This window comes from Mustelus asterias, chromosome 19 (assembly GCF_964213995.1).
Source record: "Mustelus asterias chromosome 19, sMusAst1.hap1.1, whole genome shotgun sequence".
Taxonomy (NCBI): Eukaryota; Metazoa; Chordata; class Chondrichthyes; order Carcharhiniformes; family Triakidae; genus Mustelus; species Mustelus asterias.
This window is the reverse complement of record NC_135819.1, coordinates 29,226,804-29,244,966: the sequence shown is the minus strand read 5'-3', so window position 1 is coordinate 29,244,966 and position 18,163 is coordinate 29,226,804. Positions and strand designations below refer to the sequence as shown.

Below are 18,163 nucleotides of genomic sequence, written 5' to 3'. Positions count from 1 at the left end.
CAGTGCTCCATCTGTTTTTAGCTGCCTGGACCTCATGTATGCCTCTTTTTTCTTTTTGATTAGACCCACAATTTCACTGGTTATCCACGGCTCCCAAATCCTACCTTTCCTATCCTTCCTCTTTACAGGCACATGCCTTTATTGCAAAGGGGTGGAGTATAAAAGCAGGGAGGTCTTGCTGCAATTGTACAAGGTACTGGTGAGGCAGCAACTAGAGTACTGTGTGCAATTTTGGTCCCCTTATTTGCGCAAGGATATATTGGCCTTGGAGGGAGTACAGAGAAAGTTCACCAGGTTGATACTGGAGATGAGGGGGTTAGCTTATGAGAAGAGATCGAGTAGATTGGGCCTGTACTCGTTGGAGTTTAGAAGGCTGAGGGGAGATCTTATAGAGACATAAAAGATAATGAAGGGGCTAGACAGGGTAGAGGCAGAGAGATTCTTTCCACTTAGAAAGGAAACAAGAACTAGAGCCTCAAAATAAGGGGGAGTCAGTTTAGAACAGAGTTGAGGAGGAACTTCTTCTCTCAGCGGGTAGTGAATCTCTGGAATTCTCTGCCCGTTGAAGCAGTGGAGGCTACCTCGTTAAATATGTTTAAGACACAGGTAGATAGATTTCTGATCAATAAGGGAATTAAGGGTTATGGGGAGTGGGCGGGTAAGTGGAACTAAACCACTATCAGATCAGCCATGATCTTATTGAATGGCAGGGCAGACTCGAGGGGCTAGGTGGCCTACTCCTGCTCCTATTTCTTATGTTCTTATGTACAAACAGGCACCCAAGGCTGGAACTGAACCCAGGTCCCTGGCACTGAGAGGTAGCAGTGCTAACCATTGCATCAAATGTGCCTTGATGGATTGCTGAAGGGCATCTTGTCGATGGCACACACTGCTGCCACTGTGCATCGAGTGGATGTTTGTGGTGATGATTGGGCTGCTAATCAAGCGGGCGAGATGATGTTGAGCTTCTTGAGTGTTGAAGGAGCTGCACTCAACAAGGAAAGTGGGAAGTATTCCATCATACTCCTGACTTGTGCCTTGTAGATACTTCTAAATTACTTCTTTCCAATGGATTTATAATTATAATATGCACAATCAGCACCATTACTAAAATTGTAATACATGTATCAGGTAGAATGAATTATTGCTGCAGAGAACATTCAAACTATAAAGGGCAGTACTTTTCCTCAAAGTCATTACTTTTTTTATAAAATGAAAATGTACAAAGCCAGCATTTAACTACTAAAAATTGTAAAAACTGTAAATATAGAGGGTTTTTCTACAAGGCTACTCCATTCATATCAATACCAAGATTATCCTCATCTTTCTGAACCAGTAGGGGGCTCAATTTCAAGGCAGCCCAGTAACTGCCCTAGAATTTCCTGGGCCTAGGAATCCACATATCTTAGTTGTTTAATATGCTGTTTCAGACATGCAGGGATTTTTTCCATCAGTTACATTACTGGAGTAATGTAACCTACAGGGAGACCCCATTCAATAAATTGGCAGTTTAACAGAAATATTCTGCTATAAAAGAGTGAACATTTCCAACGAAAAGAACTGCCATGAGGCTTCCCTTTTTGACTGTTTCTGTGCTGCTTTGACTTCTCGACATGTAATAGCTTAATGTCAATCATGTCACTAAAAATCTGTAATGAAAACAATTGAATCCTCGTTTCCTGCTGTGAAATATCAGTGCACTGCAGACATCCTGATGTTAGAAGCTACAAAGATAGTTGTAAAGGACTGCATTAAAAAAAACGCCTTGTGAAGGATAAAGGAAACATATCAGTCCACTAACATAAGGACTGTTTAGATACAACTTGGGCCAATATTTCAACATGACTGAACATTTAAGGTTAGAGTGGAGTTACTGTTGCTTTTACCAGGCACACTCAAGTTACATTCAATGTTAAATATATAGACTTAAAGCCAAAACCGCAACAATTCACCACATTCATCCGGCTTGCTACTCAGTCCAAAATGAGAATTTTATTCCCAAGCTAACTATGGAGGTAAACAAGTGCAACAATAGATGAAGCAAGAACAAAGGGAAAAATCGTAAACAAACATTCAGGCGATTTTTAATGGCTGATCAGTCAATATGCATGTTTATCTTCAGGTGAACAGCAGTAATTTTATAATCAGAACATTGCTTCTCCTCATGCTCCGTTTGTAACATTATTCATGGTAGCTGAAAAATAAGCTGAATTTCCCACTCAATAGAGAGAAAAGGGCAAAAACAAAAATAAACTCAAAACCCTTAATTTAAAAAAATGCTGGATGTTTCATTAATGCATTAAATGATCTCATATGGAGTAATAATATATTGCTGAAAAAAGACATGTTGCCAAAGTTTTTCATCTCACTCATCAGGACAAATGCAAGAACGCCAAATTTCAGATCACAACAATTTATACAACAGGGGAAAAGAGTACTAATTGGTTGGCAAGTCAAGACTTATTGGCCAAGGTGTTGCATGGAGAAAGCAGCAATTTTTTTTTCATTCATTCGTGGGACATGGGCATCGTTGGCTGGCCAGCATTTATTGCCCATCCCTAGTTGCCCTCGAGGTGGTGGTGGTGAACTGCCTTCTTGAATCGTTGCAGTCCATGTTCTGTGGGTTGACCCACAATGCCATTGGGGAGGGAATTCCAGGATTTTGACCCAGCAACTGTGAAGAAGTGGCTTGGAGGGGAACTTGCCAGTGGTGGTGTTCCCATTTATCTGCTGCCCTTGTCCTTCTAGATGGAAGTGGTCGTGTGTTTGGAAAGTGCTGTCTAAGGATCTTTGGTGAATTGCTGCAGTGCATCTTGTAGATAGTACACACTGCTGCTACTGAGTGTCAGTGGTGGAGGGATTGAATGTTTGTAGATGTGGTGCCAATCAAGCGAACTGCTTTGTCCTGGATGGTGTCAAGCTTCTCGTGTTGTTGTTGGAGCTGTACTCATCCAGGCAAGTGGGGAGTATTCTATCATACGCCTGACTTGTGCCTTGTAGATGGTGGATAGACTTTGGGGAGTTAGGAGGTGAGTTACTCGCCGCAGTATTCCTAGCCTCTGACCTGCTCTTGTAGCCAGTGTTGTAGTGAGTCCAGTTGAGTTTCTGGTCAATGGTAACCCTAAGGATGTTAACAGTGGGGGATTCAGTGATGGTTACACCCATTGAATGTCAAGGGGCAGTGGTTAGAATGTCTCTTGTGTGGCGCGAATGTTACTTGCCACTTGTCAGCCCAAGCCTGGATATTGTCCAGATCTTGTTACATTTGAACATGGACTGTTTCAGTATCTGAGTCGTCGCAAATGGTGCAGAACATTGTCCAATCATCGGCAAACATCCCCATTTCTGACCTTATGATGGAGGGAAGGTCATTGATGAAGCAGCTGAAGATGGTTGGGCCTAGGACACTACCCTGAGGGACTCCTGCAGAGATGTCCTGGAGCTGAGATGACTGACCCTCCACAACCACAACCATCTTCCTGTGTACCAGGTATGACTCCATTCAGCAGCGTGTTTGCCTCCTGATACCCATTGATTCCAGTTTCGCTAAGGCTCCTTGATGCCACATTCGGTCGAATGCGGCCTTGATGTCAAGGGCTGTCACTCTCACTTCACCTCTGGAATTCAGCTCTTTTGTCCATGTTGGAACCAAGGCTGTAATGAGGTCAGGAGCTGAGTGACTCTGGTGAAACCCAAACTGGGCGCCACTGAGCAGGTGCTGCTTGATAGTGCTGTTGATGACCCCTTCCATCACTTTACTGATGATCGAGAGTAGACTGATTGGGCGGTAATTGGCCGGGTTGGATTTGTCTTGCTTTGTGTACAGGACATACCTGGGCAATTTTCCACATTGTTGGATAGATGCCAGTGTTATAACTGTACTGGGAGAGCTTGGCTAGGGGTGCGGCAGGTTCTAGAGCACACATCTTCAGTACTATTGCCAGAATGTTATCAGGGCCCATTGCCTTTGCAGTATCCAGTGCCTAAGTTTTCCCCGTGTCAGCGTGGGTTTCCTCCGGGTGCTCCAGTTTCCTCCCACATTCTGAAAGGCATGCTGGTTAGGTGTATTGACCTGAACAGGCGTCGGGCTGTGGCGACTAGGGGAATTTCACAGTAACTTAATTGTAGTGTTAATGTAAGCATTACTTGTGACTAATAAATAAATAGGCTAGAGACTGGCATCTAAGATGCTGGGGACCAGTGGAGGAGGCCGAGATGGATTATCCATTCGGCACTTCTGGCTGAAGATTGCTCCGAAATTATCTTTTGCACTGATGTACTGGGCTCCTCCATCATTGAGAATGGGGATATTTGTGAAGCCTCCTCCTCCAGCGAGTTGTTTAATTGTCCACCACCATTCTCGATTGGATATGGAAGGACTGCAGAGCTTAGATCTGATCTGTTGGTTGGTTGTGGGATCACTTAGCTCTATCACTTGCTGTTTTTGCCATTTGGCATGCAAGTAGTCCTGTTTGGTAGCTTCACCACATTAACACCTCATTTTTAGGTATTCTTGGTTCTGCTCTTGGCATGCCCTCCTGCACTGTCCATTGAACCAGGGTTGATCCTCTGGCTTGATGGTAATGGTTGAGTGGGGGAATATGCCGGACCATGAGGTTGTTGATTGTGCTGAAGTACAATTCCGCTGATGGCCCATGCGCCTCATAGATGTCCAGTCTTGAGTTGCTAGATCGGTTCAAAGTCTGTCCCATTTAGCACGGTGATAGTGCCACACAACACAGAGTTATTCTCAACGTGAAGACAGGACTTTGTCTCCACAAGGACTGTGCGGTGGTCACTCTTACCGATACCGTCATGGACAGATGGATCTGCAGCCGGCAGATTGATAAGAATGAGGTCAAGTATGTTATTTCCTCTTGTTGGTTCCTTCACCACCTGCTGCAGACCCAGTCTAGCAGTTATACCCTTTAGGACCCGGCCAGCTCGATCAGTAGTGCTGCTACCGAGCCACTCTTGATGGTGGGCATTGAAATCCCCCAACTAGAGTACATTTTGCGTCCTTGCAACCCTGAGCGCTTCCTCCTAGTAGTGGAATATGTTCAACATGGAGGAATACTGATTCATCAGCTGAAGGAGGGCAGTATGTGGTTTCCTTGCCCATGTTTAACCTGAAGCCACGAGACTTCATGGGGTCCAGAGTTGATGTTAAGGATTCCCAGGGCAACTCCCTCCTCACTGAATACCACTGTGCCGCCACCTCTCCTGGGTCTGTCCTGCCAGTGGGACAGGACATATCCAGGGATGGTAACGGCGATGTCTGGGGTGTTATCAGTAAGATATTATTCCATGAGAATGACTGTCAGGCTGTTGCTTGACTAGTTGGTGAAACAGCTCTCCCAATTTTGGCACTCGCCCCCAGATGTTAGTAAAGAGAACTTTGCAGGGTAGACAGGGCTGTTTGTTTTGCCGTTGTCTTTTCCGGTGCCTAGGTCGATGCCAGGTGGTCCGTCCGGTTTCATTTCTTTGTTGAGACTTTGCAATGATTATTACAACTGAGTGGCTTGCTAGGCCAGGGAAGGACGGCAGATTTCCGTCCCTAAAGGACATCAGTGAACTACGTGGGTTTTTCTGACAATCGACAATTGTTTCATGGTCATCAGTAGACTCTTAATTCCAGATTTTTTTTAAAAATTGAGTTCAAATTCCACCATCTGCCGTGGTGGGATTCAAACCCAAGTCCCCAGAACATTATCTGGGTTTCTGGATTAATAGTCGAGTGATAATACCACTAGACCATCACCTAGTTGTATCATCGGGTTTTGCAAGTGCAGGCTGGTTGAGGACAGTCTGAACTCTGCTTATTTTGAACAACTGAAGAAACCTACTATTTGATTTGGTCAATTGTTGGATTGTATGGCCTATATACCTGGTATTGCACTGGCACTGAAATTCATGTATAATGCTGCTCAATTGTGTGACAGGTGGAACATTGCTTTGGACCAATGGCAGCACCCGGTTAGTAGAAAATACCATAAACGTCACCATTTCACAGTAGCAGCTTTTTAAAATCAGTTGTTCAAAAGCGATCCTGATTGGATCATTGTTCACTGTGCATCATATAAACTCACAAATGCCCAAAAGTTGCAACTTTCAGACCTGTAAATCGGCTGGCCTACCTCAAATTTTCCTGAAAAGGAAAGTACCTGAAATATTTGAGCAGGTTAGGCAAGCCTGGGAGGCACAGTAGCACAGTGGTTCTGGGAGGCATGGTAGCACAGTGGTTAGCACTGCTGCTTCACAGCTCCAGGGACTTGGGTTCGATTCCCGGCTTGGGTCACTGTCTGTGTGGAGTTTGCACATTCTCCTCGTGTCTGCGTGGGTTTCGTCCGGGTGCTCCGGTTTCCTCCCACAGTCCAAAGAATCATAGAAACCCTACAGTGCAGAAAGAGGCCATTCGGCCCATCGAGTCTGCACCGACCACAATCCCACCCAGGCCCTACCCCCATATCTCTACATATTTTACCCACTAATCCCTCTAACCTATGCATCTCAGGACACTAAGGGGCAATTTTAGCATGGCCAATCAACCTAACCCGCACATCTTTGCACAAAGATGTGCAGGTTAGGTTGACTAGCCATGCTAAAATTGCCCCTTCGTGTCCTGAGATGCGTAGGTTAGAGGGATTCGCGGGTAAATGTGTAGGGATATGGGGGTAGGGCCTGGGTGGGATTGTGGTCGGTGCAGACTCGATGGGCCAGATGGCCTCTTTCTGCACTGTAGGGTTTCTATGATTCTATGAAGCATACATTCATACACAGGGGCTCGTTCTCTGTAAACAAAAGGAATATTTTCAAGCCTTGTGCCTTTTTTTTTGAATTACCCAGGTCCTTGGGGAGCCTCTAACTCCTCGTTGCTTTCTCCACGGTGACACTTAAGTCAGACTCAACTTGCAAACCAATCTGTACCTTTTCTTCTGTAGCATAAATTGTGACCATTTGAAATGTGATATTCTTACTATGAGTGAAAGACAAAAGCTTTGGCAACATGTCTCTCTTTTCAGCAACATTCAAGCTCTGTATCAAGTGACTGGTAGTAATTGACTTTTAATCATTGTTCCCGCACATATTATGAGAGAATTTTGCTGCAGCCAAGTTTGCCAGCAACTTATCTGCATGCTTTGAAAGGAAATAGAGTTCGGCAACAACTATCTCCTGCTGACAAGATAGGCTGGCTAAATTAGTAACTTAAGGTTACCCAAACATACAATTGCCAGACCTGTAAAATGTTTTCACCCCATAATCATCATCACAACTCCCCACAAGGCACAGAAGCAAACATAATAACATTATGAGTTTGTGTTCAGTAAGGTCAGCAGCTCAAATGCCATTTGTGTTGAGGAGCTTCAATGAAATTACTGGACTTGAGGGTCCTGTAATGAGAGTGCCATGTTTGGTATTGGAAAGTGGGTAACTGCAGTGCTAACAGGTGCTAGGAAAACTGTATGCGGGAAGATGAGCTGATGCATCAAAGAACAAAGAAAATTACAGCACAGGAACAGGCCCTTTGGCCCTCCAAGCCTGCACCATCTCATTCATGTACTTGTCAAGACGCCCCTTAAAAGTCACGACCGTATCCGCTTCCACTACCTCCCCTGGCAACAAGTTCCAGGCACCCACCACTCTCTGTAAAAAATCTGCCTCGTACATCTCTTTTAAAACTTGCCCCTCGCACCTTAAACCTATGCCCCCTAGTAATTGACTCTTCCACCCTGGGAAAAAGCTTCGACTATCCACTCTGTTCTTGCCTCTCAATCTTGTAGACTTCTATCAGGTCTCCCCTCAACCTCCGTCGCTCCAGTGAGAACAAACCAAGTTTCTCCAACCTCTCCTCATAGCTAATGCCCTCCATACCAGGCAACATCCTGGTAAATCTTTTCTGCATCCTCTCCAAAGCCACCTTCTGGTAGTGTGGCAACCAGAATTGAACACTCTATTCCAAGTGCGGCCTAACTAAGGTTCTATAAAGCTGCAACATGACTTGCCAATTTTTAAACTCAATACCCCGGCCGATGAAGGCAAGCATGCCGTATGCCTTCTTGACTACCTTCTCCACCTGCATTGCCACTTTCAGTGACCTGTGTACCTGTACACCCAGATCCCTTTGCCTATCAATACTCTTAAGGGTTCTGCCATTTACTGTATATTTCCTATCTGTATTAGACCTTCCAAAATGCATTACCTCACGTTTGTCTGGATTAAACTCCATCTGCCATCTCTCCGCTCAAGTCTCCAACTGATCTATATCCTGCTGCAACCTCTGATGGTCCTCATCGCTATCCGCAAATCCACCAACCTTTGTGTCGTCCGCAAACTTACTAATCAATCCAGTTACATTTTCCTCGAAATCATTTATATATATTACAAACAGCAAAGGTCCCAGCACTGATCCCTGAGGAACACCACTTGTCACAGCCCTCCATTCAGAAACGCACCCTTCCACTGCTACCCTTTGCTGCATCTGCTACCACTTGTTGCACTACTGTATAATCTTGATGGTGGGGGTAATAAAGACAAATCATTGTCAGCTGAGGTTCAGTTAGCAACATTCTTCTCTGCGAAAGAAATTCAGAGATTTAAGCACAAAATCTAAGCTGATAGCATTTGTGCAGTTATGAGGAAGTGTTGCACTCTCAAGAGGTGCTATCTTACGGATGAGACATCAAATCAAGGTCCCATCTGCCCTCTCAGCTGGCTGCTAGAGATCCCATGACTCAAGCTGAAGAGGAGTTGCAGAGTTCTCCCAGTGTTCTGGCCAACATGTATTACTAAATCAACACCTTAAAGTACTTGATGGCAGTAAAGCACTTTGAGATAACATACAGTCACAAAAGGTGCAAAATTAATGCAAGACTTTCTTTTAAATGAGGTTGTTGAGGACCAAAATTGCTAAGTGGAGGGAGGTACAGTATTTATAAAGCACCTCTGAAATCAGTTTGTAACTCTGGGGTTGATTTTCTAACAATTTTCAATACCTATTGGTGCTTTCTTCATTATTGCAAATAGTACTGTACAAGAGTTGAGTTTGTGTCCATAACTCTACAAGTGAATTTCCTGATAAGGGTCACAAATAGGAAGGAAAGTGGAGGACAGGGGATAGTGAGTAATGAGCAGAAGAGTCATCGTAGGTCATTCTTACACATTTTTATGCAGATATAGAAAGAACAGTAATAACAAAGGGCTAAGGACAATAATTTGGATATTCCTGGTTAGTGAGAAGTAAAACAACAGCCATACAGAACCTATGAACATACAAATTAGTAGTAGGCTACTCAGTCCCTTGAGCCTGCTCTGTAATTCAAGAACTTCACGGCTGATCTCACTTAACTCCACATTCCTGCCTACCCCAAAAAGCTCTTCACTGGCTTGCTTATCAATGTAAGAGTTTTAACAACACCAGGTTAAAGTCCAACAGGTTTATTTGGTAGCAAATGCCATTAGCTTTCGGAGCGCTGCTCCTTCGTCGTTAAAGATACAGATATCTTTAAGACTTGATTAGCTGTAAAGATTTGCATTCTAATCAGTATTCTGTAACTTGAGTTTGTGTTTCTGTATGCCTTGTTTATGAGCAGATATCCACTCCATCTGACAAAGGAGCAGCGCTCCGAAAGCTAATGGCATTTGCTACCAAATAAACCTGTTGGACTTTAACCTGGTGTTGTTAAAACTCTTACTGTGTTTACCCCAGTCCAACGCCGGCTTCTCCACATCATAGGTTATTGATAAGCAATCTACCTCTGCCTGAAGAATATTCACTCTTCTTCCACCAGCTTTTAAGAAAGAGAATTCCAAAGACCGATGATGCTCAGAAAAAAAATTCTCATCTCTGCCTTATATGGGTGAGTGCTTATTTTTAAACAGTGACCCCTAGTTCTAGATTCTCCCACAAAAGGAAACATCCTTTCCACATCCAACTTGTCAAGACCCCTCAGAATCTTACGTGTTTTAACCAAGTCACTTCTTACTCTAAGCTCCACTGGATAAGAGCCTAGTCTGCTCAACCTTTCTGCATAATATAAGCTGTCCATTCCAGGCATTGGTCTATTAAACAGTTTCCAAATTGCTTCCAAAGCACTTACATCCTTCCTTAAGTGATCATTCCGATGTCACCTCAACAATGCTCTGTACAACTGAAGCATAACCTATGTTTATATTCAATTTACCTTGCAATAAACAATAACATTCCATTAGCTTTCCTGATTACTCGCTGTACCTGCATGGTAACCTTTTGTGATTCATGCACTAGGACACTCCGTGCAACTTAGATCTCTACAGTCTCTCATAACTTAGATAATATGCTTCTTTGTTATTCTTCCTTTCAAAATGGACACCATTACATTTTCCCACATTATACTCCATTTGCCATAAAGTCAGAGGTTTATAGCATGGAAACAGGCCCTTCGGCCCAATTTGTCCATACCGCCCCTTTTTTTAAACCCCTGAGTTAGTCCCAATTGCCCGCATTTGGCTCATATCCCTCTATACTATACCCATCTTACCCATGTAACTGTCTAAACGCTTTTTAAAAGACAAAATTGTACCCACCTCTATTACTAGCTCTGGCAGCTTGTTCCAGACACTCACCACCCTCTGTGAAAAAATTGCCCCTCGAGGCCCTTTTGTATCTCTCCCCTCTCATCTTAAACCTATGCCCTCTAGTTTTAGACTCCCCTACCTTTGGGAAAAGATATTGACTGTCTAGCTGATCGATGCCCCTCATTATTTTATAGACCTTTATAAGATCACCCCAGCCTCCTACGCTCTAGAGAAAAAAGTCCCAGTCTATCTAGCCTCTCCTTATAACTCAAACCATCAAGTCCTGGTAGCATCCTAGTAAGTCTTTTCTGCACTCTTTCTAGTTTAATAATATCCTTTCTATAATTGGGTGACCAGAACAGCACACAGTATTCCAAGTGTGACCTCATCAATGACTTGTACAACTTCAACAAAACGTCCCAACTCCTGTATTCAATGTTCTGACCAATGAAACCAAGCATGCCGAATGCCTTCTTCACCACTCTGTCCACCTGTGACTCCACTTTCAAGGAGCTATGAACCTGTAGAGATCCAAGTTGCACGGGGTGTCCTAGTGCATGAATCACAAAAGGTTACCCCTAGATCTCTGTTCTGTAACTCTCCCCAATGCCCTACCATTAAGTTAAAAGTGCAGGTGCATATGGGGTCCCAGACTGAAACATTTGTATTGAAAGCTAGGCAGTAGTGTTGCCAAGCCAACAAACAGGCTTTTGAATTTAACCAGTTTAAATCAGGTACTTGGATACCAGCAACCTATTAGATTTAAATTTAATGGTTTTGGCAACCTGAGACCGTTCTTATTGTGGGGGATGTTGATATGTCATCACAGGTATAAAAGAAGAGGGCAGTGGGACAATAAGAGAGAACAACTGCCATCTGCCAGAGTAACAGCCTCATGCATGTCTTAGAGAAAGCTCCATCTTGGTAGTGAAGGTACCAAAGAAGACAGAGGTTCCAGACAAAAGAATCAACAGAGAAAGATCAGAATATTCCATAAGATGCCAAATCTGGTTGTAATTCAGAGAGTGATTAAAATTCTATATTTTTGTTAATAAATGCGAATTGTATTTATCTAAACAGCACTGCATTCGAATTGTGTTTTATTCAGTTTGTTAATAGTTTAGTTAACCTGTTCACTGTTAGTTAAATAAATTGTTACTTATTGACTTTAAACAGAGTGTCATGGAGTTATTTTAATTTAACCACTACAAGTTTCTGAAGCGCAGATTGTACTACTTCACACTCACTTTTACAGATTATGAGGCAAGATACTCTTCTGAGTGGCTCGGTATTAGTTCTGAGGGGGATCCACCTCCGCTTCGTAACACATATCACATATCCTCAGGAGCAATGATATGAAAAAATCCCTTAATACAGAGAAGAGATAAAAGAGTTCACACACACAAACATACAAAGAGAGACACAAACAAATATAGAAGACAAAAGAAATAATTTAAGAAAGCATGCGCAGGGACAGCAGCAGAAATTCAAGACAAATAGATAAGAAATTGAAAGAAGAATCAGCAGCAAATATTGGTGAGTTATGTGATGCTGGAAGAGAAAGAACTGAGTGCAATGCCAAAGAGATCAGTATTGAATTGCCCACTATTCCAATTTGGATTAATGGCCTTGGTTTAGTAGCTGCCAAAATCCTACAAAATAAATTGGATAAGATACATAAATGATTAATGACTAAGCTAATAGTGCTGCATCTTAGGAAGAAAATTAGGCAGCATATTTACACTGATGATTTAGAAATCGCGATGGGTGACATTGAAAGTGATCTAAGATTTTTAGTGCCCTTACATTTCAAATCGTTGCAAAATTCCAAAATGAAGAAAATAGATTACTGAGCAATATTGCCAAGTCAATGAAGTTCATACTGTGCCAAAACCACAAATTCTCTGGTCAGACTGTATTCATTCTTGACCTTCAAGGCACAAAGAGGCATTAAAATCCTTCAGATTCATTAACTTTCTAACTTTTAGACAATCCCATTCAGACCATTGGTCATGAGGAAATATTGGAGAAATTTAAGGTTTTCAGCTTTGAAAGCTGGTGACCAAGAAATTGACCTTGTTGCAGAATTTAAGATAGTAAATGTTACAAACAAGTCCAAACTAACTAGAAGCTAATCTCTGGCTGTAGTACATGATAATACACAGTTAATTCAGCAGACAGCAAATTTATAATTTAGGTCCAGAATAAACAAATGGAAGTAACTTCTGGGTTTTGTAATGGAGGCAAAACCCTGGATCTAATTTTAAAAATACAGTTGACAGCAGTAATTGGGAACACCTTCTTTGGATAGGTGACAGGCCACCTTCATCTGTATTGAACTTGTGACAGAATAGGGAGATTGCGAGAAAGAGGAGTTTTGATCAATTGCTGATATTAGATAGGCTTGTCGCAGGAGTTGGACCTGTGCAAAATCACTTAAAAATATATATCAGAAACATAATTTTCAGGATGCTCTCCCAGCAAAAGCTAGAACAATCAAGCAGCAGCTGCTGAAATAAACTATAAAGTTAATGAGCAACGGTCTATCTCCCAAAAAAACACATGCTCTTATTCCCCAGCCTCCAAAACCTATTGCAGTTGTAACCTCACAGCTGCTTTTATCCAATATCAGACTAAATGCTTCACAATACTATTATGCATTTGAGTACATTGGAGCATCAGAACAACTGGATGAAAAGAAACCATTGTCCATCTAATTTGCCTTCTGCTATTCTGCTAGTTGCATATGGTAAGATACAGAAGCTGTTGACTAATCATAATATATCTCTATCAATAGTCTAGAAAAGACCAAGCATGAGGTGCGGAGAACCTCAATATTGTAATCTTTGAGAATCTGCTTCTAGTGCCTACAGTGAGAATCTGTTCCATAGATTGACCACTTGTGTGTCTACGCTTCTACTGTTTTGGATAAGGTGAAACAGATCATAGTCTATGTTAGCCAGTCCCTTTAAAATCTGATTAAAATCTTTGAACTGTGACCTTCCCAATGAGAATATGCCACATTTACATAATTAGTCTTAATTCAATCCACCCATTTCCTCAAATCATTCTAGCTTCTCTTCTATATCCTTCCAAAAACTGAAATTTATTTTTCATACTTTGCTGACCAGACTGGAACACAACATTCTTAGTGTGGTTGCACCAATGATTTATAAAATGGCAGAATCACTTCATTATTTCAGATCAAAATTGATCTTTTAATAGATCCCAACATCTGATTTACTTTATTCAGCTTTCTGAGCATTGTTGCAATAGTTCCATTTTCTTGTCCATCTGGATGACCAGATCTCTTGTTTTTCATGCATTTTATTTCCATTTAAGTAATTGTCCCTTCCTAATAAACTAATAATGTAAATCTTGATGTAACATTGGTGCGGTTATATTTATTTGACTCGAATCTGTCTCATGAGATATTACCTTGCTGAAAGAATGAATGACCGTTCCACACTCTCTATGTTCAGTTCATTTTGATAAGCTTCTTGAGATGGCTTACTGACCTTGAAGATAAACAACGCATTATATAAATCAACTGGTTAACAAAAAAATCACATTTTCATTGTGGAAAATAATATTTAATAAGGATAATATTTTATAGTCATTCATGAAATTGTTCTTAACTATTGAATACTGATTCGCAGTTTATCGAACCACTAGACAACAGGCAACTGTATTGAAAGTAGATTGGTTGCAACTAGGGTAGTTTTATACAATATCTGATGCTTGAATTTGTTCTTACAAGTGAAAGTTTTGAGTGAATAATGGTGCGGTAATATCTGGTCACTCAAGAACTGTGAGAAGACTGCTGTGTTTGCATGCAGAAAATTAGGTTGGCTGATAAGATGTATTGCATGATCAAACCAATTTATCCAAAAGGTTACCTGGAATAAATAATTTCATACACATGCAACTTCATTCACATTTCTAGCTAACAGGACACCCATTTTCCCTGTTTTCCAACTCCTCTGCTTTTTCAGAAGACTAAGGAAATTTGGCATGTCCACTATGACTCTCTCCAATTTTTACAGATGCATCATAGAAAGCATTCTTTCTGGTTGTATCACAGCTTGGTACAGCTCCTGCTCTGTCCAAGACTGCAAAAAACTACAAAGGGTCGTGAACGAAGCCCAGCCCACCACACAAACCAACCTCCCATCCAATGACTCTGATCTCACATCTCGCTGTCTCGGAAAAGCAGCCAACATAATTAAGGACCCCACGCACCCCGGACATTCTCTCTTCCTCCGTCGGGGTAAAAAGATACGAAAGTCTGAGGTCACGTACCACCTGGCTGAAGAACAGCTTGTTCCCTGTCATCAGACTTTTGAATGGACCTACCTCATATTAAGTCTACACCCTAGCTATGACTGTAACGCTACATTCTGCACCCTCTCATTTCCTTCCCTATGTACGGTATGCTTTGTCTGTATTGCACACAAGAAACAATACTTTTCACTGTGTACTTATACATGTGACAATAAATCAAATCAAAATCAAATAAATGTAGGTGGTAAGGTCAAGTAGTTTGTGGATGGCACAAAAACTGATCAGGTGGTAGACAGGAGGATAGCCATAGTCTGCGGGAGGATATCAATAGACTGGTCAGGTTGGCAGAATAGTGGCAAATGAAATTCGACCTGGAAAAGCATGAGGTAATGCTAACAAGGTAAAGGATTGTTTTACCTTGTTATGAATGGTTGGGCCCTAGAAAGTACTGAAGATCAGATGGGACTTGAAGTGGATATCCACAGGTCCCCGAAGGTGGCAGGGCAGGTAGATACAAACTATTAGGAATTTCAAAAGGTCGTGAATGTAGCCCAATCCATCACGCAAACCAGCCTCCCATCCATTGACTCTGTCTACACTTCCCGCTGCCTCGGCAAAGCAGCCAGCATAATCAAGGACCCCACGCACCCTGGACATTCTCTCTTCCACCTTCTTCCTTCGGGAAAAAGATACAAAAGTCTGAGGTCACGTACCAACTGACTCAAGAACAGCTTCTTCCCTGCTGCTGTCAGACTTTTGAACGGACTTACCTTGCATTAAGTTGATCTTTCTCTACACCCTAGCTATGACTGTAACACTACATTCTGCACTCTCATTTCCTTCTCTATGAACAGTATGTTTTGTTTGTATAGTGCGCAAGAAACAATATTTTTCACTATGTTAATACATCTGATAATAAATCAAATAACATGCTTAAGACGACATATGGGATAAGACTCGCCCTTATTAGCTGAGGCACAGGCTACTCGAGCAGGGAGGTCATGCTGGAATTATGTAAAATGTTGGTTAGGTCACAACTGGAGTATAGTATGCAGTTCTGGTCACAACATTATAGGAAGGACGTGATTGCATTGGAAAGGGTTCAAAGGATATTTACCCATTTGCTGCCTGGACTGGAGGGTCTGACCTATGGCTGGGGCTATTTTCCTTGAAGCAGTAAAGCTTCAGAGGGTAGCTGATAGAGGTGTATAATACACCTCTAAAGATTGAGGGGCATAGATAGGATGGAAAGGGAAGCACTTTTTCCATTAGTAGAGGGGCGAGAGGCATAGATTTACGGTAGAAGGCTAGGAGAGGAGTTGAGGAGAAACAATTTCACCCAGAGGATGGTGGAAGTTTCGAACTCATTGCCTGAAAGGAAGATCAAGTCAGAAACTCTAGTAACATTTAAGATGTATTCAGATATTTATTGAGCTGCCATAACTCCCAGGGCTAGGGACTAAGTGCTGAAAAATGGGAATAGTGTAGTCAGATCTTTGTTGACTAGCTTAGACATAATGGGCCAAATAGCCTCCTTCTGTGCTGTAAACATTTTATAACTGTGAACTGAGAACCAAGCAGCCCCCTTTGCTTATGCAGTATAAATTGTTGCTCCCTTTGAAACATGGCATTTTTGTCTGTGTCCTCATGAAAACCTTTCAGGTGAATTCTATTCCAATGTCTTGTTTCCAGCAATACTCGAGTGACTTTATTTGTTGTAATAAAATCAGTTGATTTCTCAGTGGAGTCATAATGTTGAGCTCTTCAAATACTTGAAGTCTACACAGAGAATAAATAAATCACCTAGTTTATTTCATCAGTTTCTCAATCATACATCTTTATAGCTGTGCAAAAGCAAATTTTGTTAAAAAAATCTTACTGTAGCTACAGTATTTACTATACCTGAACAATATAAAGAATGATAAGGGGAAAAAAATATCACTTACCTTCATACCTGCTAGAGAAAGCATGTTGTTAAGCTTGTACATTCCAGATTGTACCGGCGTAGTGTACAGTAACACATCATTTAGCTAAAAGAAAAACATTATACACCAATTGTGAATTCAAAGCATTTTAATTCAGGATCAAGCTGCAAAAGTTGTCTGTATACTGTTTAAAGAGAGTTCCCAAGTCAGATAGTTTTGTGCTTAAAAAAATCATTCATATGATGAACTTCTTATTACAACAATGGAAAACATTGACATTCCTTTGTAAGGTGTAAAAAAATATTCATGGGATGTGGGGCATCACTTGCTAGGCCAGTTCTCCATCCCTAATTGCCCTCGAGAATGTGGTGATGAGCTGTCTTCTTGAATGTTGCAGTCCCTGAGGTGCAGGTGCACCCAGTGCCCTTTTGCCCATGTTTGGACCAAGGCTGAAATAAGGAAAGAAGCTGAGTGGTCCTGGCAGGATGCAATTTCAGCATCAGTGAACAGTTTATTGTTGTGTAAGTACTGCTTCATGGCACTGTCGTGACACCTCCATTACCCTGATGATTGGGTGTAGAAGGCAAATGGCTGCTATTTGTGGACATTGTTTAGGAACACAGAAGCAAGAGGAATCCATTGCTTTAATCATACTCAATGACTGAGCTTCAACAGTGCTCTGGGATAGTAAATTCCAATGGTTCATAGTCCTCAGTAAAAAGAAAAGTCTCCTCATCTCTGTCCTAAATGGCTTCCCTCTTATTTTTCTTCAAGTCTATAGTTCCTCTTTTCCTCTCTCTCTCTCTCCCTTCTTAAATAGTGGTGTGACATTTGCTACCTTCCAATTAGCAGAATCTATAGAATTTTGGATGATGATCAGCAATGCATCCAATATCTCCATGGCTACCTCTTTCAACTGGAATGTAGAATGTAGAGTATAAAGTCCCGGGGAATTTATCAATTTTCAGTCTCATTAATTTCTCCAATACCACCTTCTTACTAATAGTAATTTCGTTCAATTTCTCATTCTCCTTAGTCCCTTGAATCTCTAATTCTGGGAGATTTTTGTATCTCCCTCAGTGAAGACAGACAAAATAATCATTTAGTTTCTCTGCCATTTCTCTATTCTCCATTATAAATTCACCTGACTCTTAGACCCACATTTGTCTTGGCTAAATATTTCCTATTTGCACACCTACGAAGAGATAAATGAAGAATGACACCTTGCGCTAACTCAAAAATTGGAACAGAATTCAGCTAAAAACAGGTTACTAAATCTCACTTGAAGTACCAGTATGCATGTTGAAATTGTAAGAAAGAAAGCCAGCACTACTTTAACACTGATTTCTGCTTGCTTAGTAACCTGGCTTCTCCCCAAGGGATGAAGTCAATCTTGAGAA

The 18,163-nt window shown here is 41.7% G+C and overlaps 1 protein-coding gene across 3 annotated transcripts in view; it reads right to left on the bottom strand.

Annotated features, from left to right (window-relative positions):
* Nucleotides 1-18,163, bottom strand: part of fgd6 (FYVE, RhoGEF and PH domain containing 6) — a 143,560-nt gene that overhangs the window by 38,108 nt on the left and 87,289 nt on the right. For 2 of the 3 annotated variants that reach the window (XM_078235230.1, XM_078235231.1), the window contains exons 13-14: nt 16,785-16,868; nt 13,993-14,072 (exon numbers count right to left, since the gene is read on the bottom strand). In XM_078235230.1, coding sequence (XP_078091356.1) covers nt 13,993-14,072; nt 16,785-16,868 — 164 coding nt within the window. Of the gene's footprint in view, nt 1-11,801; nt 11,922-13,992; nt 14,073-16,784; nt 16,869-18,163 lie in introns of all 3 variants that reach the window. The other variant, XR_013500150.1, reaches the window with a different exon arrangement.